The sequence below is a fragment of the Phoenix dactylifera genome, chromosome 6 (genome assembly GCF_051530095.1).
Source record: "Phoenix dactylifera cultivar Ajwa chromosome 6, Ajwa_hap1_PhDact_Kaust_v1.1, whole genome shotgun sequence".
In the NCBI taxonomy this organism is placed as follows: domain Eukaryota; kingdom Viridiplantae; phylum Streptophyta; class Magnoliopsida; order Arecales; family Arecaceae; genus Phoenix; species Phoenix dactylifera.
Window position 1 is genome coordinate 4,928,987 of NC_143195.1, and position 27,807 is coordinate 4,956,793.

General features: G+C 39.0%; 1 protein-coding gene across 2 annotated transcripts in view; it reads right to left on the minus strand.

The window, feature by feature from the left end:
- The window catches only part of LOC103716598 (uncharacterized), a 281,358-nt gene that overhangs the window by 113,948 nt on the left and 139,603 nt on the right, over positions 1–27,807 (minus strand). The window contains exons 28-36 of one of the 2 annotated variants that reach the window (XM_089923826.1): positions 26,548–26,597; positions 24,743–24,842; positions 24,027–24,134; positions 18,025–18,141; positions 17,578–17,728; positions 16,733–16,980; positions 16,609–16,667; positions 9,700–9,742; positions 8,433–8,621 (exon numbers count right to left, since the gene is read on the minus strand). In XM_089923826.1, the coding sequence (XP_089779952.1) occupies positions 8,433–8,621; positions 9,700–9,742; positions 16,609–16,667; positions 16,733–16,980; positions 17,578–17,728; positions 18,025–18,141; positions 24,027–24,134; positions 24,743–24,842; positions 26,548–26,597 (1,065 nt within the window). The remainder of the gene's footprint in view (positions 1–8,432; positions 8,622–9,699; positions 9,743–16,608; positions 16,668–16,732; positions 16,981–17,577; positions 17,729–18,024; positions 18,142–24,026; positions 24,135–24,742; positions 24,843–26,547; positions 26,598–27,807) is intronic. The other variant, XM_089923827.1, reaches the window with a different exon arrangement.

Below are 27,807 nucleotides of genomic sequence, written 5' to 3' on the forward strand. Positions count from 1 at the left end.
TAAACATGGCTTTGGATGGAAAACATAGAAACAACAAAAAACATAAACTATGGATAAGATGGAGTCCTGAGACTACATCAGTTCTCCCCAACTGGGAAGAACTCGACTCCTGACGAGTAGGCCTCCTGAATGCGCTGCAACAAATCAGGTCTCTGGCGCCTCAACTTATCCTCGCTGATCCATGAACTGTCTAACATAGGTCTCCCTTGCCAACACACAAGAAATCTGCGATACTGCCCACGCCTAGTGCCTGCTGCTCGCACGTCAAGAATATCCTTAATACCCTCATGAAAACTGGACTCTTAGCTGGTGTTGGGTAGATCTGGAACTGCAATCGCCTCTGGTGGATCTCCATGGAACTGGTATATATCGGCGCCGTTGAAAATTGGGGAAGTCTGGACGTTGTCTGGAAGCTCCAATAAATAGGCATTCTTCCTCAGCTTTCAACGTATGCAGAATGGACCATACTTTTTCGGGCTGAGTTTGTTGTAACTGCCCAATGAAAATCTCTCTCCTGAAATAGGCCATCACCAGATCGCCCTCTGCAAAGTTAACCTCCCTACGATGACGGTCAGCATCATCCTTACACCTGGCACTGCAGTCAAGCAAGCGTTGATGCACTTCCCGTTGGATGTGACGGGCCAGCTCAATATTGTCCTCTGCTTCAGCACTTATCCGACCATGATAGAGAATGGAAGTACGATCAAGTATATGTGGAATAGGAAAACCATATATGATTTTAAATGGAGACTTACCAATAGTATGATTTATAGAACTGTTGTATGCAAATTCAGCCTGTGCTAAAACCAAATCCCACTAAGTAGGACGCTCACTAACCAAACATCTAAGCAAGTTACCGAGTGTACGGTTCACTACCTTTGTCTGACCATCTGTTTGGGGGTGATAAGCACTGCTAAAGTTTAGTTTCGTTCCTAATTTGCTCCAAAGAGTTTTCCAAAAATAATTAGTGAATTTTGTGTCCCTATCAGATGTGAATGATCTTAGAATACCATGCAGTCTAACAATTTCTTTAAAAAATAAATGTGCTATGATGCACCAGATGTGTTCCTACATGGAATGAAATGTGCCATTTCTGAAAACCGGTCCACCACAACAAAAATCGAATCAACCTTCCTAGCAGTCATGGGTAATCCCGCAATGAAGTCCATGGTGATATCATTCCAAGGGCCACTAGGGATAGGCAACGGGGTGTACAAGCATGTATTCTCTTTCAGTTCAGCCTTGAAAGATTTTGAATTTATAATCAAGGCCCTTTGAGTAGATTATTTGCCTTTTTCTTTCACAGAATTTTGTTGTGTTATACCCATACAATTCCTTTTATGGCTGAAGTCTGATATTCATTTTATCGTTCACAAAAAAATATGTATTCTTTTCTCTGTCATGTTGGGTCTTTCTATCGTATTGCCAAGGCCTACCTAACAACACATGGCACACTTCCATACACATAACGTCACACCATACATGATCTTGGTATTGTTTCCCAATGAAAAACTCTACTAAACACCTGTGGGTGACTGGAACCTCAACTCCCTCTTTAAACCAAGATACCTTATATGGTTTATGAATTTTTTGTGCCGGTATCTTTAGTTTATCAACCATATATTGAGACACGAAGTTTTCAGTATTGCCACTATCAATCGAGATGGAACATCTATATCCCCCTGCACCTATAGTTAAGAAAATACTTCGCCTGAACCAATTGTGTTGGACAGGTTGCTTACATGCGACCATGACACGGTAAATCACCATGAGTGGACCCACCTCATCATCTATAATGTGGACATCGTCGTTCTCCGACTCATGCTGTTGTTCAGACTTATCATCATTTGCCTCTGGATTGGGTTCATCTGAATCATCCTAGTGTTCTTGCTTAATTAGGTATGACTGAGACTGATATTTTCTCAAAAAACATTCAGAGGATTTATGATCGAGTTGTCGGCACTTATAGCAAATGATAGTGGAATCAGGTGCCGGTGCCAGTACGCCTTTGCCCTTGTCCCATAATTCATTGTTAGAATTGGGTTTTGGGACAATTGTGGTCTTGATAGGGTTCTGAGAACTTATTGCCTTATTTCCAAACTGACTCTTTCCTTAGGTAATGGAGTTTCTATTTGAGTCCCACTTTCGACCGCTAGTTTGCCTTTGTTGTTCTTCCACTCTCAGTGCACGGCGATGGGCATCATCAATACTCAAGACATCGAACATCTCCACTTGGTCCCAGATGTCTTGTCTCAAGCCATTGATATATCTACTAGCAACATGAATGGGGTCCTCACTAAGGCCGTTTTTTGCTTGAAACTCATAGAACTCCTCCGTGTACTCATCCACAGTCCTAGTCCCTGGTCGGACGTTTTGAAATTTCAAGTAGAGGTTTTGGCAATAACCCAATGGGACAAATCGCTTCCTCAACTTCTCCTTCATCTTACTCCAGGTACGGATCTTATCCTTACCTTGTTGAACTCTTCGTTCCTGGAGTTGCTTCCACCAAACTAGTGCGTGTCCCTTTAATTTGAGGGTCACAAATTTGACCTCTTTATCCTCAGGAATTTTCTTCCAATCAAAATATCGGTTGACCTAATCAAGAAAAGCATCTGGCTGAAAACGCTCCTCAAAATTTCCAACATCAATCTTAATGCCATCATTCCAACGTCTCGCACGAGGGGGTTCTCTATATGGTGGTCTCTCTGTTCCTACGTGGTGGTCGGTTATCTAATTCATTTTCTATCTTATCTGATTCACTACTCTCGACTACCCTCTGATGGACTCTTTGTCTACCTTGAAGTCTGACTCTACGTCTTGGTTCATCCTGATGATTTTTCTCTCCTAGGTCTCACTATCTCAAGTATGTTCAATTCTAGTCTAGTCATAAAGTTGGAGAGGTATTTTACCTATCGTTGGATCTACTCTACGGTTTGTTGTTGGGTTCTAAATGTATCTTTCCAATTATCAGACATGATTGTAGGCTAAGCTTCGACCTAAAACTGTTTCAGAGGTGTTTCTAATGTTATGGAGGTGAAACAATTTTTTTTCGAAAATTTTTTTTGGATTTTTTATTGTTTAATGCCGAAAAGGAATATTTTAATACAAAAATTAATATTTTAATGGAAAAAGTTTTTTTTATTTTTTAAATGCGGAAAATGAATGCAGAATTTTTTTTAAATGCAGAACAAATTTTTCTGTATTTTTAACTTCAAAAATAAAAACTTCTGTAGTTTTAAATGCAGAAAATATAATTTACTATTTTTTAATCCAAAAAATATATTTCTCTATTTTGAAGTGCAGAAATTTAATTCTCAGAATTTAAAGTGTAGAAAAAATGAATGTTATAATGCAAACACAATATTAAAGATTCCTAGATATGCAGGACCTATTTGCTCTGATACCACTTTGGTGCAACCTACAATCGATTACTATAGGTGTAGATTGATTTCATAATAATCAATTATGGTGCAATTGATTAGACACTTTAGCAAATACTAATCATCCCAAAAGAACATCATAGAGGTATGTGAACGCAAAACAGAACATGATAAATATCTTATTAATGAAGCCTAATCAATAAAATATAATTAGTGCAACAAACTGAAAATAACCAAAACAGAATAATAAAAAAATACTGCCAGTAAACTCGGATTCCAAGGAGGCGATAGATGGCAACGATGGTAATGATAATGGGTGGAGATAATGATTGATGGACAAAGAAACGAAGGATGGGCAAAAGATGGCGATAGAACTAGTCGGATAATTACCTCTGCGAGTTTGGTTCCTCCAATTCAATGAGAATCTTCAGGCCGCGCTCCACCACGGTATCGAGATGAAGGATGGCGGGGTCAAGAAGGTGGCTCTAAGAAGAAATAGGTCAAGAAGCAAGATGAAAGTGGAAGAAAAAGGGTCTCTCAAGGCTTCGCCCATGATGGCACTCACCTTTCTAGAGTTTCTTCTTTCTTTTTTTGGTTGTTGTCCTCTCTTTTTATAAGCCAAGTTACCGTTCTGTGAAGAGTAACCGGGTCGGGTTATGGTTCCCGTGAACAGTAACGGGTCGAGTTACTATTCCGTGAACAGTAACAGGTCGGGTTACTGTTCACATGAACAGTATTTTTTTCTATACTGTTTTCCGCAGATTTCTGCATATATTTCTCTTTTCTAACTTTCCTCCTTTCATACATGCACAATTCTATTTTCAAGACTATCATCCATCCTCCTCCGTTCCTAGAGATGAGTAATGACCGTGGGCATTGAAGAAAGGCTAAGGCTAAAGCAATTAAGTATGGCGGTTTGGAGTTGGGTTAGGCTTCCTATTATACCTAGATGGACCCTTTTTGCTTGGCAGTACTAGTACATGACTCGACTGAAAATCCAAGCCTAAACATGGCTTTGGATAAAAAACACAGAAACAATAAAAAACTTAAACTACGTATAAGATGGAGTCCTGAGACTATAATACATAGATGATGATGCGGCGTATGGGTGATGCTGTGGCACTCAGCAACCGAACACTTTTTGGCTGAAAATTCCACAGCAAGTGCCACATCACACTCAAATGCTGCGTCATCAAAATAAAAAAAATCATCTGTTATGACTTCTGCCACATCATCACCAATTGGCCATGTAATCACCTACCTAAGCAATTTCTGCCACATAATTGGCCATGTAATAACTAGTTAATGCCAGCAGGGATTTCTGGTGAAGGAAAGTGGTTAGAATAGGGGGGAAGGACGCTATTAAAATAGTTAATGGAGACCAAATTTGAGCTTTTTGAAATTCAGAGAGTAATTAAATATTCGAACTAAACTTAGAGGACCAAAAGGATAATTAACTCAAATAAAACAATAGAATGTCAAATAAACTAATATGAAACTAACAAATGGAAATTTATAATAGAAGGCATCCAAAACCATTATATTGGTTGTCATTTTAATTTGGTGCTATTCCGTAGTCCAAGGTATAATAAAAAATTAATGTACAATTACTTCAATTGTAAGTAAAACGAACTTAAGATATCAAAATGGGGAACTACCATTCCTTTCTTTTCTTGTCAGTCCTACATTTTGTGTGCATAAAATGAAATAGGAATGGTCCCTTATTTTCCAGTCTCCAATTCCCATTCCAACTCTTTCATTCAGGTAACCCTTTTGACATATGAATGTTAATTATAACAAAAGAACATGCCAATGTCTCCATCGTATGAATTATAACCAGAACCCGATAACCCAATCCAAACCATTTTGACGCTTGAGTCATAGTTGAACACTAATCAGCGGTCAATCCATGTTTCTAACTTAAAATAACCTAGCCCCCTTCAACACCTTGTTGTCTTGTAAAATTACGGATTACAGAGGCCACCCACCTTTCTCTATGATGCCTCTCGATTCCAATATTGCCTCCATTGCCTCTAATGCCTCGCCGCCGCCGCCCTCTCATCAACGTTGCTTCAATTTTCCTTACAACAGAGCTTGTTATGCCTCTTGTTGTGCCTCATCTTCATCAAGTTCTTCTCCTTTCCATGCACAATAAAATGATGGCTACAGCAAGATCTCTAGGTGTGGCCTCCTCATCAGGCTACCACGAGACACGAGTATAGAAGAGATGGAGATTAAACTTCTCCAGCATCAACCACCATGGTGATGGTTGAAGGAAGATATAAGATCTGGTGAGAAATGGAAATGGTGCCCATAAGATGAAAGAGATTGAAGAATTATTTTTCCTTTTATTTTACCTCTTCATTTGTTAACATATGCAAATCATTCCATGTGACTTAATCGGTTCACACATTGAAGCATCCTAGCATAGCAGTTCGCATAGGTTTTCCATATCTTTGGATTTTACATCCACCTAATAGTTCGACATGAATGGGTGGCGAGTCAATTCTAACATCAAGATCTTCAAAAAAACAATACAATGTTTCAGTTTCGCAAACAGGTCGGGACAACCTATGATCCAACCTAGTCCACACTTAGGCATGATTGAATCCAATATTTTGATCAGATTTGAAAAATGGCTTTTTCCATTATCAGGTTGGCTATGGGTTGCTCCTTTTTCCACCTAGCCAATGTACTAATCCTAACCATGTATAAAATAGGTCAAAAATGGGATGAACTAGCCTGACTGGGCATGGTCCAATCCTACTCAAGCTAAAGAACCATGACTTCAAAACACCTAACGTTTGTATCGTGTATCCTGTTGCCATGTCTTGGGACAAGAGATGGGTATCGGACCGTGCCGGACCCGGCCCGGCCCAGGCCCACCAGGCCACAGACTAAACGGGCCGTGCCTGGCACGGCCCTAGGCTCGTGGGGTAGCGGGCCATGCCGAGCCAGGCACGGGTCGTGCCAGGCACGAGACTGTCCTTCCTCTTGAGCTCGAGAAGCAGTTTCCATCCCCTTGGCAAGTCATCCCCCACCACCGATGCATCAACGATCTTCCTCCTCTTCCTCCAGCTCCCCACTGCCCTTCCAAGCCACTCAAAAACTGCAGCAGTTCCTCCTCCGCCTTTAACCCCGCCGTCCTTCGCCTCAGCTTCTCCCCGAAAGGATCCACCATTTCCCCCAACCCGACCAAATCCACCGCCACGCCCTTGGCATTCAGAACCTCCCGATCCCTATCATCCACCACTACCAACACCTTGCTACTACTATCACCCGCGTCGGGATTCCGATGGTTGGAGATGGGGGTGGCTACAGTTAGCGCTAGGTTGGTTTGAGACTGGGATGGGAGTTGGGGAGGGGGTGCGGAGGAATCCTCACAGGCGAAGAGCTGGCGGAGGAAAGAGACGATCCGCTGATTCTTGCGGCGTCCTGGGTCGTCGTCTTCGGCACTGGTGCTATCGGTGGCGGATGTGGCGAAGCAGGATTGGGGGGAGGAGGAGAGGTGGCCGCGGGGGCGGCGGCGGGCGATGGAGGATGAGGAGAACGAAGAAGGGGGGGCGTCGAGCTTGTGGGGGGCGAGGCGGAGGCGAGAGTAGGTCTGCTTGCGGCTACCGGCACTCTCATTGAAGACGGAGTGGTCAATCTTGGGGACGACGATATCGTCGCAGCGGTGGGGGTCGAAGGCGTTGGGACAGGAGAGGGAAAGGGTGTTGAGCTCGGCCTGGGAGAGGAGGCTGAGGTCGACCACCAGGATAAGATCCGTCTCCATGGGAAGAGGAGAGAGCGAGCTTCGAAGGAAGGGATCTCAGAGAGAGAGAAAGAGAGGGAGGCAGGAAGGGAGAGCGGCTCATGGACGGGTCGGGCCGTGCTTGGCCCACGAATCGTGCCAGCCCAGGCCCTTATGGGCCGTACCGGGCTCGGCCCGCGGGCCAGAAATCCTTAACCCAGCCCGGTCCCTTTTTATGAGCCATGCCTAGCACGGCCCGTTACTGTAGCAAGCGGGCCGTGCCGGGCCATGGGCGGCCCGGCCCAATGCCCACCTCTACTTGGGACTTTAAAATACCTAACCTTTCTATCACATATCCCGTTGCCATGTCTTGGTTTGGACTTTGGAGTTTAGATATTGAGGCTATATTATTTATAGGTTGATGGCTCAGTTATGCTTGAACTGCATCCTTGTTAACAACGCTAGTGGAAGCATTGCACACCAACATCCTTTCTTAGTTCTATCCACTGGTTATCCCATCACTATTAATTTTCCTTCTAAATAGAATGAATAGTGAGCTCTTCTTTTATCTTGCATCAAAGCTGAACCTGAATACCATATGTTGGGTTGGGGTCATGCATGACGTGGCCCAATATGAATGACCGGATGGGTCACAAAAAAATTTCCAAGAACCTGACCAAACCCAACCCTATTAGCCAAGGGGTTTAGTATAGGTCTAAAATTTTGACCTGAAAGGAACCAAGTCAAGTCTGGTTACTCTGGAGGCATTGACTCCAACATTTAATAACATAAATTTGTTGCAGAACCAAAAAAAAAGATAAAAACTAAAGAACGCAATGCAGAGTAAACATTAGAACAAACTAGATAAGGCTATCAATATTATCATTACGATTATAAAGAATTAAATTTTTAGTCAACAAGCAATTTTACAAATTCTTAAGAAAAATAAATGAAAGATTTTAAAGCACAAATGCAACAAGACGTAAAAGGGAAAACGCAATCACTTGAAATCTGAATATTTTACTGGGCAAGGAGACAAGCTGATAATACTTCCAAGTACAAAATAGCATACCGTCTACAATGCAAAAAAGAGAAAAAATGATAACAATAACAGCACTATGATCGTTGGATAACAAAGAGCAAGGTTCATCGTACTGATCGGTACCATACTGTATCGGTACCAAAATGGTACATAGTCTCGTACCAAACTGGTACAGACCAACACTATAATAGGATGGTACGGGCTCTGGAAGCGAGACAGCGAACCTTAATGAAGAGAGCAAAACATACTTAAAATTACAATATAAATTAATATGCACCTGAGTAACCTGAGTAGAAATTTCCTGCTTATTAACAGAAAGGAGCTCATTTTCACCCATAACATTCACCAAAGTTTTTGTTCTAGAAGGACCTGTTCTTTCTTGTTTTCTGTGTAACCAACACCATACTGAAAAAGCAGAAACTAAGAGAAAATACAAAATTGCTAATGAAAGATCCAAACATTTGACCTGCCAGCAACAAAAGATAAATGTGTTAAATCAGAAAGGACAACAGATGGGACAATCCTAAAATGAATCACAAATTACAGATTTTTTACAGAAAAAAAAAAAATCAAAACATTTATTATATATGAAAAAAATGAGGTAGAAAGATGTAAACTTACAAATGGTTTTACAAACAAAATCCCAAGAATACCTATTGTTTCAGATGTCAACTTTGTAAAGTAAATTGTCCCAACCATTTGTTAGTGTTACTGAATAAAATGTAGACAGCATAACAATTCAAGTAGACAGCATAACAATTCTACTGTTTCAGGCTCAAAATGGGAGGTGGATTTACCCTTGACTAGTTTCCTCGTTGGACTGCACCAATATATCATCCATGTAGCATCATTGCTGACAAAAGACCTAGTTATATCCTTGTTAGTTAGAGATCCATTAAATTGTTGAAATCAACTGTAAGATTCAGTGGTAACTGAATCACGTCCAAAATTTGAGGAAAGATAGTCAGATGCTTGCACAATGTTGCAATCAATCACACTTAGGGGCAAATTCACTCTCATCTATATACACAATTACAATGGTAACAAGCCCCTATGCATTCTTTCTGACGACAATAGAAATAGAAATAACTTATGGCATACATAATTGCGTATAAAATTATCTCTGACTCTACTGCTCAAATTAACATCAGATCAATGAGCAAGGATTTGCTAACAAAATCTTTAGAATGCATGGCAGTATGGGTCTTTTGAAAAACATAGGAGATGAGTAAAAGGTACAAGGATAAAATTAGTGGCAAAATGCAGCAATCAACCTAAATATGTTTTGTCCACTTATGTAAAACTAGATTATCCACAGTATGGATTGCAATAATGGAGCTAACGACATAAGAGAGAAGAATTGCTAAGGCAACACTCATTTGCAAGAGATGACAAACAAATCACCATCTCCACACAGCAGCATAAGTTAGTGAACAATACACTGCCAAAGCACTACAGTGGAGATTCCATGTCTAGCTTCTTGCTCTTCCAATAGATAAGAATCTCTAGAGAAATGATATTGGAATGTCAATCAACAAGATTACCTGCAGATCAGCATCAGAGTAAGCATGAAGCACCAGAGCCGATCTGGTAACAAAGCAGACAGATTAACTAAGTTGTCAGTCATCAAGTAACTTTCAGATCGAAACAAATATTGACCTTAACACATCAGGATAAATTGAATCTTATTGTAAATTGTATGATCCTCAAATCCAAGGTTTGCCGAACCAGGCTGAACTGGGCAAACAAATATTGACCTTAACACATCAAGATAAATTGAATCTTATAGTAAACTATATGATCCTCAAATCCAAAGTTGGTTGAACCGGGCCGAACAGGTAGGGGACCGAGTCGATTCACCTATTTTTTTCGAACCTGGCTCCAAACTAGCCGGAACCGGTCCCAAACAGATAGGAACACGCCGAAACTGGTCCCGAATTGATAGGAACCAGCCGGAACAGGCTGGAACCGATCATGAACTACACAAACTCAATCCGAGCCAGCCGACTCCGTGCAGAACCGGTGCGAACCAGAACTGTCTAGTTCGCACTGAGTCGGACTAGTTCCGAACCTGCCCTCCTCCCCTCTTTCTTTTGTTTTAAATAAGCCCTATTCGCGAAGTTTCTCAGGCCTTCCCAACCTATTCAAATACCCCCTTCCCCACGGTGAAAAGCACGCTTGATTCAACACCATTGAAAGAAGATCCAACCCTAAATAAGATATGCATCCTCTCCCCTATCGCATTTTTTTTATTTTTTTTGGACGTCAAAAAATACCTTAAAATTTGCAAAATACGGAGAGATCATGCCAAAATTTTTGATTTTGGCCTAATTTTATGATATGTTGTAGATCTATGGATGATATATAAAATCACATAAAAATTTTTACTTTTTAAATTACATATAATTTTAAAAATTAAAAATATATTTTTTATTTTAAAATAAAATAATAAATAATAAAATAAAATTCAAAAAAAATAAAATCAGAAGTATATTTAGGGGCATGCAGACTATTCTCTAGCTAAATTTGTTGTGCATTTATTTAAGTTTTGATGTGCTCATTTGGATAGTAGTCTAAGCCTAAATTTTAAGAAAAATTGAAAAATAAGTAGCCTTTAATGCATACCCATGGGCCTAGAACAATATATGTACCATCCATAATAGGGTTCTATATGGATCTGAGATCAAATTAATTTTTAAAAAATTCAAATTCAAAAGTTATTTTTAAATTAAAAAATAATTAAAAATATATAATTAATACCAAAAATTATTAAAAAATTAAATAGTACATAATACATATTTCAAAAGTATTTTTTGAAGTAAAAAAAATATTTTTCTGAATTTATAGTATTTAAACATATTTTTTAATTTAAAAATTATTATAAATAAATAAATAAATATAAATAATTAGTACTATGTATTAGATAAATTAAATGTATTTTCTAAAGTAAAAAATATTATCTTAATCGTAACAAAAATTTGTTATTTTTAAATAATTGATAAACTGACATACCCAATAAACCTACAGGAATGGAACCATAAAGAAAAAAACTACAATGCTGCTTGGCTAGAAGGGTGGGCTGATGTTCCTCCTGACTATGCTAATGATCCAGATATATACGAGAGGCATCTCCACTCGACGAAATTTTAGATATCAGTATGTATGTTATAATTTAAATATATGTAATTGATTATATTATTTTATATTTTTCACCTTAGTAATTGATGTTAGGATATGTCATGCTTTTTGTAGCATGCAACATCTCATTAATTATTTTATATTTTGTATGACTTTAAAACAACAAGATGGATCATTTAGGTTATACCGGATCATAGAAACATCAAAAAACATCAAATTACACTTAAAATCACTGAAAAAGTTGAAAAATTGATTACCAATTAATCAAACTTTAAAAACTTAAAAAAAATGGGTGTGCCTGAAAAATTGATTACCAATTAATCAAATATAAAAAACTTAAAAAAAATATTGGGTACCACGTATTGGTATGGTACCGAACTAGTACCATGATGACCGGCCCGCCAACCGGTAGGTCCGGTACGGATCTCGATACTAGTTCAGCGGACCTTGCCCAAATCATATCATGAGTCAGGTTTCCAGCATCAAAAATGTATAACACTATTAGTATTTTCATGTCCTAAAATCATATGGTTGTCTTGGCTCCTAAATCCAATTATTCACAATTTGAGTGAACATTCATATAATGTAATAAATAATAGCAAAAGAATCTTTAGTATAAACTTTCAAGCAATTTGAAAAGACAAGTTCGGTACATCAAAGAATGATAAAAAATAAGATCTAGAATTGTATAGACTGAAATTTAAACCAATAGTTCAATTATAACTTTAATAAGAACAAGGTTTGCCAAACCAGGCCATATCGGGTCGAGCCGCTCCGGTGGGGGACCGGGTCAGTTCACCTATTTTTTTGGAATCGGTCGCGAACCAGCTGGAACCGGTCGCGAACCGCACGGACTCGATCCAAGCTAGCCCGTTCTATGCGGAATTGGTGCAAACCGTTTGGTTTGCACCAAGTCAGACCGGTTCTGAACCGACCCCCCTCCCCTCTCTCTTCCTTTTGGTTTAAAGGTGGGAAGGCTCGAGAAGCTACCTATTCGAATAACCCCCTTCCCCACGGTGAAAGACACGTCGATTCAGCATGATTGAAGAAGGATCCAACCGTAAATAAGGTATGCTTCCTCTTCCCTATCTCATTTCCTCTTTTTTTTTAAATATCAAAATATACATTAAAATTTGCAAAATAAGAAGAGATCATACTAAAATTTTTGATTTTGGCTTAATTTTATGTATGTTGTAAATCTATGGATGATCTACATGATCACATAAAAATTTTTAACTGTAGGAATATATATAATTTTTAAAAATTAAATAATTTTTGGATTAAAAAATAAAAAAATAAAATAAAATTCAAAAAAATAAATGTATCAAGTTTCGAGTTGTATGTTGGATCTTGTTATCCGTAACCACAAGCAGCCTGTAACCCATCTGAATATGGATATATGGTGCATTTGAGGCATCGTCTAGCTGCTACCCTACACAACCTAGAGCATCTTACGAGTCGGATTTTGCTACCAGCATATTCGGATGAGCTCCTCTACAGCCATATTATCAGCCAGAGGATATCTCTCAGAGCCAAAACTTCAGCAAAAGAACCGAAAGTGCTTATAACCCAGAGTGTGTTTCTTATCGGATGAACATACAAAACTACAATGCAGCTTAGTTAGAAGGGTGGGCTAAGGTGCCTCTTAACTATGTTAACGATCTGAATATCTACGAAAAGCATCATCACTCAACGAGATTTTAGATATCGGTATGCATATTGTATTTTAAATATATATATAATTGATTATATTATTTTATATTTTTAATCTCACTAGTTGATTTTATAATATTTCATATTGCTTCTTGTAGCATACAATATTTTACTAATCATTTTATATTTTGTATCACTTTAAAACAAGAAAATGCATCATTAGGTTATACCAAGATCATAGCAACATCATAAAATATCAAATTATACTTAAAATCATTTTAAAAGCTGAAAAAATTGATTACCAATTAATCAAACTAGAAAACTTTTAATAAAATCAGTATGCCGGTTCCGACCCGCCTGTCGATCGGTAGTCCAAGGATTGCCGAACCAGGCCAAACCAGGCCGTACGGCCTGGTTCAAGCCGAACCGAGCCGACCCGGTCCCATACCGAGCCTGTTTGCCATAGGAAAACAGTTTCGGCCCCATAGGGGTCGGAACCTCAATAGTACCGGCTGAAATCGGTAATTTTTAGCCAGTTCCGTCCGGTTCGACTCGGACTCGATGCGAACTGGTCGGTGGCTACTATCCTACGTAGCTCAGAGCATCTCACGGATCGGATTTTGCTACCGGCATGGTCGGATGGTCCTCTCTACAGTCGTATTATCAACCAAGAACACCTCTCATAGCTAGAGCTTCAGCGAGAGATCCGAGAGTGCTTATAACCCGACGCGCATTCCTTATGGGATGAACATATAAAACTCCAATGTCGCTTGGATAGAGAGGTGGGTTGATGTGCTTCCTGATTATGCTGATGATCCGGATATCTAAGAGAGGTATCGCCACTCGACCCGATTTTAAATATCATTATGTATATCTGTTGGACTTTAAAAGTATGTAATTTGGTTGTATCTTGGTTTGAAAATATTTTATGTTGTTCATTTTATGATTTATATCATTTTAAAGCAATAAGATGCATCATCTAGCTTAAACCGGGATCCTAGAAACATCAGAAAGCATCAAAAAAATATCAAATTAGACTTAAATTCATAAAAGTTCGAAAAGAGAGAACTCCAAAAACAAAAATTAGGGCGTGCTGGTGCGTGAATCGGCACCAACTAGTTCGGTACCGGTTCGGTCCGAACTGATATCGAAACGTACCGGTCAGGCATGAACCAGCACCAACCAGTTCAATACTGATTCGGTTCGGTCTGAACTGGTACTAAACCGTACTGGGCGCTGACCGGTACGGCACTCGGTACCGGTTCGGCAATCCTTGATATGGATCCCGATTCGGTCAAGAAACAAAGTTAGCTTTGAAGTAGCACTAGATTTGGATCTTAGTTAACAAATGAATTGGGGATATAACTGGTATATTGGAATGAATGTTTAAGTTATGACTTGAAGCATAAGTGATAAATCAACCTGCAATTGTCAAGTTTAGAATGAATAGAAATGAGACTAGGATTTGACTCGGTCTACAATAAGATAAGAATTGAAATAAATCAACCTACAGTTATTGAGATTGTTGAAATAGATCATCAAGACATGTATTTGTGGACATCCAAAGTAAGTGATTTGGAAGATTAACTTTTTCTTTAAGTTTCACGAAGAAGTGGATCTAAGTCTTTAGTAAGGAATTTGTTGCACTAAGAGCTACAAAAGAAGATTGGGCCAAAAAATATTACCTCATGTTCACGAAACAAGGTATGCTCCTAGACAAGAAGGTCAACATTATGATAAGATCTAGTCATGGTTGAGGTTGTGATTTGACATCTTACATAGGCACTCACATCCAGCTTCAAAATGAATTGGATATATGTCAGAAACTTGGATACTAATGAAGTTCCTTCATTGCAGCTTTCAGCGATTGGTCAACAGTTGGACTCTTCCAACAATGAGTTTTCGCTCTCCAATTTGACACTAGAAATTGGTCGAGGATGTAAGTGTTGAATCAACTTTGAAAAAATGTTATTTTTCTTATACCCTTAGGTCAACTGGGAAGTTTGGACAACAAACAAATATGCTGAAAGACATCGATGTTTAAACAAACAATAGGTAAAGGTATAAATAAAAATAATCTTGTTAATATTGTATCTTTGATGGACCGTTCTATAAGAGATCTAGGCACACCACTATTAGGCGTAAATATAGGAATTAGAAAAATTCTATTTTATTTAGGTTAATTTTATTTTATTTGAAAAGAAGAGAATTTTATTTTTATTGAGAACTCTATTTTTATTAAGACTAGAGTTTTCTAAGGACTTTAATATTTTATTTCTACATGGACTCTTATTAGGATTTTGGGTCTATAAATACCCACTAATATGTAATTAAGAGCCCAAGTTCTTTATGTTTGAGATTTGAGAATATTGAGTTGCCCCTTCCTCTTATTCTTCTTCTCCTTCTTCCTCTCTTTTCTTCCCTCCCGTTCTTTTCCCTCTTCTTCCCTCTCCTCCTTCCATCCTACGTCAATCTTAAGTATTCACGTATCTTCTTTTTTTCTTTCCTCTTACTGAGTCAGACACTTGAATATACATCTAAATATGATTCTCATGTCTGCACCATGTAATATTGACACTTAGGACAAAGGCTCCATGCGTGGCTATTCTTAGGGATTCTAGTCCATTCCCATGTATTGCATGAGGATTGTAATATATCTAGAGCAAGATTCAGAAATCAAGATTAATTGAAGGATCAAGATCACAATTGAGGCAAAGATAAAGAGGTTGAAAGGTATTGAGATCAATACAAAACTTGGATAAGAAGTGCAACCAAGGTCAGGCCTCCTTTTTTTTTTGGGAGGGGGGGGTGCGCAAGGGGAGGGACGGGCAATACAAATAGAACCAATTTCCTTCCTTACTAATAAGATCTCGCTATATTTCAAAAAGTCTTCCATTTTTACAAGAAAGATGATAATAAGATTAATTAATCCATGCAATATTTCAATTCACGATATGCATGTATACACTACTTTGCAAGGTTCGCCGTACCGTGCCGAACCGGACGATACGGGACGTACCATACAATACCGATTCGGTGTCAATACATAGTACGGAGGCATACCGACACTCCATACGTTGAACCATCCCCATACCCTAACATACAGACAACAATAATGTGGCATGGTAGGAGGCCCGGTACCGAGACGGTGTATCTTGCTACTTTGCCTATCATCCTATGCACAAAATGATAGTTTTACATTATCCCAGTGATTTAATGGAACAGATGTCATCAGATACAAAACTTGGATAAGAAGTGCAACCAAGGTGAGCCCCCACCACCCCACCCCCCCTAAGGTGGGGGGTGGGGTATACAAATGGGACCAATTTCCTTCCCTACTAATAAGATCCCGCTATATTTCAAAAAGTCTTCCATTTTTACAAGAAGAAAGATGATATAAGATTAATTAATCCATGCATTATTTCAGTTCATGATATGCATTATTTTAGTTCACGATATGCATGTATATACTACTTTGCAAGATTCGCCATATCGTGCCGAACCGGACGATACGGAGCATCATACCATACAATACCAGTTCGGTACCAATACATAGTATGGGAGCATACCGACACTCCATACACTGAACCATCTCCATATCGTAACATACTGATACAACAATAGTGTGGCACAGTAGGAGGCCCGGTACTAAGACGGTGTACCTTACTACTTTGCTTATTATCCTTTGCACAGAATGACAGTTCCACATTATCCCAATGACCTAAGGAAACAAATGTCATCAGATTTTATCACATCAAAAAGCAACAGAGGAAAGATAAGTTATACCTTCAAAGAACCAATTCTAATAGCACAGGCTTGTTTCTCACGAGGAGCAGGTGAGGCAGAGTCGAAGCATACAGAAGATGAAGGACAATCACCACATGAACAGCCAAGAGAAGGGTCACCACATGAATAAACTGTAGCATTCATAGGCTTCATCCTGACTGAGTCATTAAGATTTGTTCGAAAGGCTATTGCATATGGTGAACCAGGTTCATTGGGATTTGCTTGATGACCAATAAATGCAAGCCACTCTGGAAAAGTAATCAGAAGCATAAGGTTAAACCAACCAAAAATAGAAGCAAGATTTACAATTCCGTCAGTTGAACATAACAAAGAAGCTAGTGAAGATAACAACTTCCCAGGTTTAGAAATTGTTTATCCAGCTAAATGTAAGGGCATAAATCAAGATACCAATGCAATGATGGCATGACTTGAGATCAAAGTTACAACAGAGCACCATAAATAGCACATGCTGATACAATAAAATAATGCGGGACCAAGAGAGAACAGCAGAAGAGAATAGGTACAAGGGAAATCTGCAACAACTTACTGGTTCAACTCAACAATGAGAACAGTAATATGATCATTTTTACGTTATGTAAGCATTAGCAATAATTGATAGGCAATTTAAACCAACATGTTTAAAAGTTAAAATATTTATTTCCCTAATTAAATTATGTTGCTGTCATATGAAAAATATCCTAGGCCAAAGGGCATCCATACTTTTTCTTCTCTTACACTGCTTAGTTCATTCAGCATGATAGACAAGGCATTTACAAAGATAGATGAACTTTAGGTCCTACTTGCAACCATGCATGAGTTAGACATAAAACCTTGGCACTTCTCACCTTTGTAATTTTGAGCACCTGCACCAACAAAATCCATTGCACGAGTGTTCATAGTCCCAAATTTCACATCCTTGCATGAATTAAATAACTCCTCTAAATACTGACTAGTTACATAAAAATCTATGCCATCAACGGTCAAACTGTCATTGACCTGCAACCACATAAGAATGCAATTTAAAAGTATATATATGACTGTACATCATAGGCAGTTATTTATAAGTTAATCATAATCCAATATTTATTCCATATATAAATGCCATTCACTTCAAAAAGAAGCGGGTGAGGGGAGGGAAAAAAAGTGTGAACCCAATCTTTAACATCATGAACTGGAACAATAAATTATCACAAAGAACAATCAGATGTTAACTATTAAGTAGTTTATCTACTAGGAAGCCATAACCTTAAATCCTTGTCTACAAATAAACTATGGGTATAAAGAAAAAGGACCTTCATCACAGAAGTCACGTTGATGAAAAGGCTTTGATTTGGAGAGCAAGAGAGCTCGCAGAAAAGATTTAAAAAGTTCCTCAAGCATGCTGGGCATCCCACAAGAAAAGGAATTGCCTGCAAAAGATATCACATGAAAAATAAGTGGGTATTACACAAAAAATAACAGCAAAAAGAAAAAAGAGGATCAAAGTATTCAAAAACAACAAAAGACAACTATATAAGTAATATAAGCAATGGACGGAACTTGCAATTAAGCAGTAACCCCAAATTAGTTCAAACCGAAAGGTTGCGGATAATCCTAGGTGATGGACTAAAATCAACCTAACAATATTTATCCTCTGAGAAGTCGAATTCTTATCCTACCAAACTGGAACATGACACCAATTATGATAAAAATTCAGTTCAAGCATGTTTCTGTCAATATTGGAACTGATTATTTTGAATGAAGCTATGACTTCAAATAAATCCACTTTTTTCTATAACAATAAATACAGAAGGAGAGGTAGAATGTGCACCAATTGTGATTTATTCTTACCTGCAAAACTTATTTGGTTATCATCCATGGTTCAAATATTTTAACACAATGCTTATATCTGCCTTTTTTGTATTTAAGAACTCTGAATACAAATACATACTGCAAAGCATAGACAACTCAAAGAATTCACACCAACTGATCAAACAAGGGAAGAAGAATATATCAATTGAAGAGGACCGGGAAGTATGCTAGCAGACAATATTCAAAATTGAGAGATTGACTTCTCATTTCAGACATATATTGTCATTGCTAAACTAATAGACTTTAAGAGAACAAATATAAAACTATAATACATGAAGGCAATACTCCAACCGGTTGGTCTTTGAACTTCGGTAAATGTAATTGTGTTCTTACCAAGGTCGGCGGAACAGATACCGGGCACTGTACTAGTTCTCCGGTGGCACGAGTCGGTACGGGACCGCGTCGTTCCGTGTCGGAGGGAGAGAGGAGGCAGGCGGACGATGGAGGAGGCCGGTGAAGGGCCGGCGGAGGCCACGGGAGGTGAGGCCACGGTCGGTTCCCCTGTTTCGTTCCCGCCGGCCTCTGCCAGCGTCCGCCACCCTCCGCCGGCCTCCCTCCCTCTCCATCTCCCTTCCTCCCCCGCTCGCTCTCTCTTTTCTTCTCTTTTTTCGGTTCTAGCAACGATTTTCGTTTCCGCTGCCGGAACCGTACCGGTGAGTCGCCGGTACAGCTCGAAGCTGTCGAAACCGTCCGGTTCAGGACGATTCCACGAACCCTTTTTCTTAGAATCAGTACCAAAATATGTAATTGGAGGATTTAGTTGGAGATAATTTAATGTAGCCGTGGGCTGAGCTAACCCACCAAAAAAAATCAAAGTGTATATACAAAAAGGATGTTCATTTTTTTTCCATTCCCTGTTGTCTACCTATTATATTTCCTTGTGATATATGTAATGTCCGGGCCCACAACCTACTAGGCCCAATAAGAAATAGGCCCAGTTAGGAGTTTGGGCCCAAATTTTTACTGTGGGCAGTACTATCAGAGTGGCAACCGGGAAGAGGTTGCCACCTCATGCTGAGAAGAGAAAGGATAAGGCCACAATTGGCCGACAGGGGAGGGTCACCTCATGCCCCACGTGGCAAGGCCAGACGCAACGGCAGAGCAAGGGGGGGCAGCTGGAAGCTCCCGAAGCTAAGAGGGCAGGGGGGATGGGACCTCACTGAGGGACCCCCAGCCATGCAGAACCTGGAGCCGCCACCTCAACCCCCCTACTGGCAGCCGATTCCGGCGCGCCTGAGACCGGGGGGAGCGGCTGACAGTCTCGAAGCAAGGAAGGAAGGAGAGGATGAGACCTCTCAGAGGAGGTCTCATCCCTTAAACAAATTATGTAAGCCTCTGCCGGCGATCCCAAAGTCACAGACCCCCTAGAACACTGAACGAGAGAGAGAGCCGAAGCCCTGGAGCCGAAGGCGAAGGAGCCCTGAAGCTCCAAGAGGAAGGAGGGACTACCAGGGGGAAGAACTGCCCAACGGTAGCCAGCAAAAATCCAGGTAAGTGGCCCCGCCAGTGGCCGAATGGACTTCGCAGTAGCATCCGAGAGAATGGACCACGGCATGCCGAGGGCACGGTTTCATATGCATGTTTTATGAAAATTTTTGTAACTTGCAATACTGCTTTGTTTAATTTGCATACATATTATGCCATGATGATTATCAGATAAACATGCATGTCAACTTCTCAAACCCTGTTATACATGTTTAGCCTACTAGTTGATCCAGTAGGATTATGCAGGATTACTTACTGAGCCGTGTAGCTCATATCCATTCATTTACTTTTTCTTTCAGATCCTCACCACTGATAGCTGCCAGAGACACGTTAATTTGATATCAGGGCTTCTTTTTTTGGGGTAAAGCAAGTATACTTTTGTGTACATAAACTACATAGAAGCTCTGTATTTGGGTACTGACCAGCATGTTGTACTAAGAATGCTTTCATATGAAAAGATTTGGTTGGTTTGACTACCCTGTTACCCAGGTATGAGGCTACGTGCTATTGTGGGCGGTAGTCGGCAATAGCACGGCCGTGTCACGGATCCGGGTCCGGGGCGTGACATCTAGTCGGCAATAGCACGGCCGTGTCACGGATCCGGGTCCGGGGCGTGACATCTAGTGGTATCAGAGCTCTAGGTTTAACAAGACTATAACCGTAAAAATTTGGGGTAATGGGTAGTTAGGAGTATCATAATATGTTAAGATTGTCATAATACCTTAGTCAAAGAAAGCAATTTATTTCAGTTTCATCCTAAACTCTTGACTGCTAGGTAGCTATAAGAAATAAGGAATACTCAGACATTTACCCTGATGAATTACCAGGAATTACCCCTGGTTGAGAAATCGAATTCACCATCGATCTTAGGAAAGGGACCCATCTTCAAGGCCCCCTACCGGGCGATTCTTGTTAAGCTATGAGAACTGAAATTTTTGGAGGAAAACTTTGTCTACCTAAAAATGTCCCTTTCGAGGAGTGTTGCCCGATTCGGGCAATACGGCAAAATGAGTCCTCGCTACATCGGTCCACTTGAGGTGTGTCTAATTTCGAGGACGAAATTTATTTTAAGGGGGTAGGATGTAATGTCCGGGCCCACAACCTACTAGGCCCCATAAGAAATAGGCCCAGTTAGGGGATTGGGCCCAAATTTTTACTGTGGGCAGTACTATCAGAGTGGCAACCGGAAAGAGGTTGCCACCTCATGCTGAGAAGAGAAAGGATAAGGCCACAATTGGCCGACAGGGGAGGGTCACCTCATGCCCCACGTGGCAAGGCCAGACACAACGGCAGAGCAAGGGGGGGCAGCTGGAAGCTCCCGAAGCTAAGAGGGCAGGGGGGATGGGACCTCACTGAGGGACCCCCAGCCATGCAGAACCTGGAGCCGCCACCTCAACCCCCCTACTGGCAGCCGATTCCGGCGCGCCTGAGACCGGGGGGAGCGGCTGACAGTCTCGAAGCAAGGAAGGAAGGAGAGGATGGGACCTCTCAGAGGAGGTCTCATCCCTTAAACAAATTATGTAAGCCTCTGCCGGCGACCCCAAAGTCACAGACCCCCTAGAACACTGAACGAGAGAGAGAGCCGAAGCCCTGGAGCCGAAGGCGAAGGAGCCCTGAAGCTCCAAGAGGAAGGAGGGACTACCAGGGGGAAGAACTGCCCAACGGTAACCAGCAAAAATCCAGGTAAGTGGCCCCGCCAGTGGCCGAATGGACTTCGCAGTAGCATCCGAGAGAATGGACCACGGCATGCCGAGGGCACGGTTTCATATGCATGTTTTATGAAAATTTTTGTAACTTGCAATACTGCTTTGTTTAATTTGCATACATATTATGCCATGATGATTATCAGATAAACATGCATGTCAGCTTCTCAAACCCTGTTATACATGTTTAGCCTACTAGTTGATCCGGTAGGATTATGCAGGATTACTTACTGAGCCGTGTAGCTCACGTCTGTTTATGTTCCATTTTCTTTCAGATCCTAACCAGTGATCGCCATCAGATATATTTTTATTTTGTTACAGAGCTTCGTTATTTTTTGGAGAAGCTTATATATTTTGTACATTTGAACAGCATAGAAGTTCTGTATTTTTGGTATCAATCTTCAAGGTTGTAATGCAAATTTTTTAATATATGAAAGTTTGAAATCTATTGGCTACCTGTTACCCCTGTACGAGGCTGCGTACTATTGTGGGTGGTAGTCGGCAATAGTACGGCCGTGTCACGGATCCGGCTCCGGGGCGTGACAATATATATGATCTTGGGTTTTCTGCATACATACCCTCCAAAATATATAAAATTATATGAATACCCTCGTAAAATTTCTATTTGCATGTATACCCTCATCAAATATTTATTTTGCACGTATACCCTTCTTTTACTTTCTTTTTTATATATGTACCCGTACCATCTAACTCCATTAAAAAATAAATGATTTAAAATTAAAAAAAAAATACCCTTATGGGTATACATGCAAGAAGAAAATTTCATATGGATAGACATGCAAATAGCAACTTTGTGAGGGTATTCATGCAATTACGCATATTTAGGAGGGTATACATTTCAAAAAAATCTAATAAAAAATAATCAAAATCCAGTAAAGATAATCATTAATAAAAAAAGATAACAAAAAAGATTAAATCATGTTAATATCAACTCTTACAGAATAAATCATGTTACTTTTACGAAATTCTCGTCTCAAAAACAAACACAACTCAACATTTACATATCACTAAAAAAATATTTTACTAATCTAAGCATCTATAATTAATTTAAATTTGATATGCTTTAATCTTTTAATAATAATGATGAAATATAGAAGTCATAAATTCAATAATGATAACTATATCAAAATCAAATGAAGAATAGAATTACCAAAATGACCACCTAATATTCCAACTTGACTGAGTCAAGATTTTAAAAAAAATTAACAATATGACTCGATCTTTTTTTGACTTATCAATCCAACTGAATCATAAAAGACTTAGAAAATTTCAGCTGAGTTTTGATATTTTTTAATAAATTTTTTGAATGTATACCCTCCTAAATATGAAAGTTGCTATTTGCGTATATACCCTTATAACTTTTTTTTGCATATCTACCCATAAGGTTATTTTCGTCATTTTAATTTTAAACCGTCTATCCTTTAACGACGTTAAATAATACAGGTACATATGCAAAAAAGAAAAAAAGAAGGATATACATGCAAATAGTAGTTTTACGAGAGTATTCATGCAATTTCGCATATTTAGAAGGGTATATATGCAAAAAAACCCTATGATCTTTTATGACTTAACGTTTTTACTATTTTAGCAGTTTGATGTCCTGAAATACGATGCAATGCCACCAGAACATGATTTGAAGAATGCTATACCTTGACCTAAGCAGTTCTAGTTCTCTAACATTCATTGATTCTACAACTTGCTTAATGGCATCCCAACTTGTCAGTAATATCCAATAATAAATTTCCAAAGAAAGATGATAAATTCGTAAGCTTGAGAGAAACACAAGATTAGTTTATGTAACAATGTAAACTAGCAAGCATTTACTATTTTATAAGTCTGCATATTGTAAACTTTTAATAATGCAAGAATAATAACTAGAAAGTCAGAGGTCTTAGCAATCCTGGCAACATCCATAGCATGCATGATTATGCATGATGAGAACAGTCAAGGCAATTAGCATTCTGTGTTTCAAAATGAAGTAAATAACGATCCATAACAAGATGACATTACACTGAAGAACCAGGTGTGAAGAAATAGATATACTAAATAAATGTACTACTATTAGTGTAGGAGACTGGGACCCCAAATCTAAGCACATGATACAAGCAGAGTAACAAGCATGGGGGTTCTATAAAAAAAATAAGAAATTAAAATAGCACAATGTGAATATTCTCTTTTTAAGGAGTGGTCATGCTAGTGAATGTTAACAATGTCACTTTAGCCACAAATCTTACTTGCTGGACTTGCCCTCGTAATGTGTCAAACTGATCTGCAGTGCAGCAGACATTGCCCGTGATTGTTGGACACAAACTCTGGATCTTCAAGGACAACAACTCATCTGGCTGAGAAGGAAAAAAGAAAACATTTTACAGATCAAGAGTCCAATCACAGTTTAACTTTATACTACTCAAGGTTACAGATACATTAAGACCTAATAATTTAGGAAGAAAAGGTTGAACACACATGCAGTAACACCAGCCCACCCACCTTTTTTTTATAGAAAGAAAAAGAAGACTGTTAATTTGTTTTCCTTTCCAGATATTCATGTCAAAATGATAACTTAGCAGCACAAATATAACTATAATCTTGCATACAAATCAAGGTCCGCCGTACCGGTACCGGTCGGCGTACCGGTGGCCGGCCGGACCGGTACGGTACCGGTCCGGTCCAGTACGTACCGGCTGGTACCGGTCCCGTACCGGCCGGTACGCGGTGGTTTCAAAAATCACAGCGCGCGGCGCTGTGGTTCTAAAAAAAAAAAAAAAGAGAATATTCGCGCGGCGCTGTGGTACGGGCCCGAACCGGCCGGTACGCACCCGTACCGGCCGGTTCGGATAAAAAACCGGAAAATACCGGTTTTTTATCCATTCCGGTACCGGTCCACGGCCGGACCGGTACGGCATTCCATGATACAAATATAAAATGATAACCACAATGTGTTACCAAGTACCTTCATAGAAGGGACATTATAAGGGCAGTTCAAAACCTTTCCATCACCGCGGCGTCCGCAAATACCATACATTGAACAATACCCTTCTGCATATGTCTTTCTGAAGGAAAATGATAAAATGTTTCAAATGCAAAAATAGAATATTGAATTTCTGAAAGAAAATGGACAATGATTATCAAAAATGATCAGATTCAAGAAAGGCAATGGAACTTGTAATTTTAGATGTGACAAAGGAGCTAAAAAGTGCCTATGTGAATGAATGATGATTACTATTAGTTATTGTGGCCAGGCACCCCATGTCTGCATCAAATATTTTTCTTTTTTCATCATTGTGTCTTACTTATCTCATACCTTGTTACAAAAGTTTAGATGTTTACTACCTTTGAGGGATTCTTTTCTAACAGATATTACAAGACTACCAACAAATGTGTGAGTAGTCAAGCTTCTAAGGCAAATCTATGATCCTTGGCCAGTCAAATGTAAGAAATCTTAGATCACCGTCACTTCAGCAGAACCTGCCCTCCTTCAATCAATGAAAATCCCTATATGTTCAATTTGGATCTAGAACAGTAAGAATCATTGGATAGCTCAAATGAGCATTAGAAGTCTTGCTTTGTGGCCTCTGGCTCACCCAAAAACATGGCAGTAAGGACATTTTCTTACACTGCCAGATAACTAATCTATCAGCTTGACTTTAACAATACCTTTTTCTATACGATGGAAGCTAATCAGATGCTTTTTTATGTTAGATTTTGGTCTTTAATATCATACTAGAGGGCATTTCTTTATCTAGTTTAGTACATAGGCTGTAAGATATTTTCAACAGTTTTTCGGTTTATTATTGAGTAAAAAAAAAAAGGGAAAGATAAAAAAAAATACATGACGCTTGACAGGCTGTGGACTACAAAAAGGCTGCTATTGTAGTTTATAAAGACTAACATGAAGAACTATGTACAAAAGATTTCTCAAAAGTCAAAAATAATATTAAACAAAATATAATGTTCAATAACTACATGCATTTTGACTAAATATCCATTTAATCTCAAAAATATGAGGAAATTAATTATGCTTCTGAGTTGTACTAAATGATGAAGGAAAAAATTTGAATGCAGTAGGCAAAGCTTCAAAATTACCAAGTATACTGACTTTTCAAATAACTGAAGTTCAAAAAGTAAATTATATATAAATGTTATATCTTTGCAATACAAAAAAAAATAGTTCACTTAAATTTCCGTTATATAAAATGTTTCTTTCACTTGAATTTATGCCTTTATGGAACAGACATTCAAATTTAACTAGTCATGCTAAACATGCTGAACTCAAAATTTTTCGTCGGAAGCACCAGATGCAGAAGCAGACAAAAAAAGGACTTCTTGAACCAGAACTAGCCAAAAAAATTGTACTAGTTTTTCCGGTGCTTCTATAGGCTGGTATAGGCTTCAGCATTCTATTGGATAGATTTACTAGTTTCTTGAGAAATGATGTTCCTGGTTCAATGGAATCAGTCATTGTCTGTTCAGAAATAATTCAGCACTCTTTCTCTAGCTAAGAAGTAAAGTCTAAACAACAACAAAAAATAAAAAGAAAGAAAGAATGAAACTATTGCATATCGCACCTAACACCAAGCAATGGAAACATAAGAACATTTTGCGCATGCCAGATATGTAGCCAGATATAATGTAAAAATTATAATTTGTAACCTGAAGCAGACCTATCAAATGAAACAATAGCTGAAGGCCTACATTTAAAATTTGTTTACCCAAATGGACATTATAAATCAAGATCTGTCAAGAGAATGTCCTTACACTGTTGTAGCATTGGACTGCTGAGCACCTGTTGGAGGCACAAGAGTGATCTGCACATTCAAATACGAGAATGCAACTTCAAAAAGAGTTGACAAAATGCTCAAAGCAAATTTAAATTATGTAAAAGCAAAAACATTTTCTGAAAACTACAGAGAGATAACATTATGTAAAATTTGTCTCGGATGTTGCACCTGGACGTCAATTAACCCCAACCCAACTCACCCCTCCCCCCAAGACGACTCTTCCTCCATTTTAAATCAGCAAAGGTAAGATGACAAATTAAAAGTAGGCATCGATCACAGAATTTTCATTTCCAAATAGAGTCACAGCCTTTAATTTTGAGAATAAATAACGACATTACCACCTTGAACAACCTTTATATCAGCACTAACCAGTTTGTATGGGCAACACTTTTGTGTCATAACAAACCCTCTAATAAAGGTGCCATGACTTGTGGACTATGTTCATTGATATAAATTCCTACAGTAACAGATGAGGTTTGTACCAAGACTGAACCATCAAAAAATGATTGCCCAACATAATCAATTCCACATGAAGGTGGGAATAGGACTTTATGTGGCAAAAAAAAATAACTAAAAAAGCCAACTTTTATTACCCTGAAGTTGAACATCTCATAACAGAACATCTTGTAACTAAGAATTAGAGAAGTTAACTAACATCAATGACGCTCACAGAAGTTGCTCAGCTCTGTCCCATACTTCTCTATCTCAGCAACACTGAAAAACTGAGCCAAAAATCATTGATCTCCTAACTTCTAGTAAGCAGTATATTTCATACCCTGCTCAGCTACTAAGAAGAAGCCATGAAAAGCTTTATCTTAGCCAGCCAAAACACATCAAATGATCACTTTTTAACGTCTTCCCATCAGAAAATTGTCAACGGATCATTCCCCCACCTAATGTCCATCATTAAAAGGAACAACGAGTAACACGACACAAATATCTTACTAAACCACTCCAGACCAATCCTTCCATTTTTAGCACTTTCACATTTACTTCTCTCCACTCTTTGCCTTAACTCTGAAAGTAAAAGCTACCAACCAAGATTAGAAACCCCCCAAATGCCCAATCCAATGTAACCACATCAAACTCAATGTCGTACATAACAAACTACTGATATGGCATAACAACCCAAGGATGAGCCAAAGTTGCTTAACATGTGATGAAATTGCTGAAACCACATGTGCACCTAGGTGAACTGGGGACCAAGGGAAGGGGAGCGAGTGGTGGTGGTTGGTGG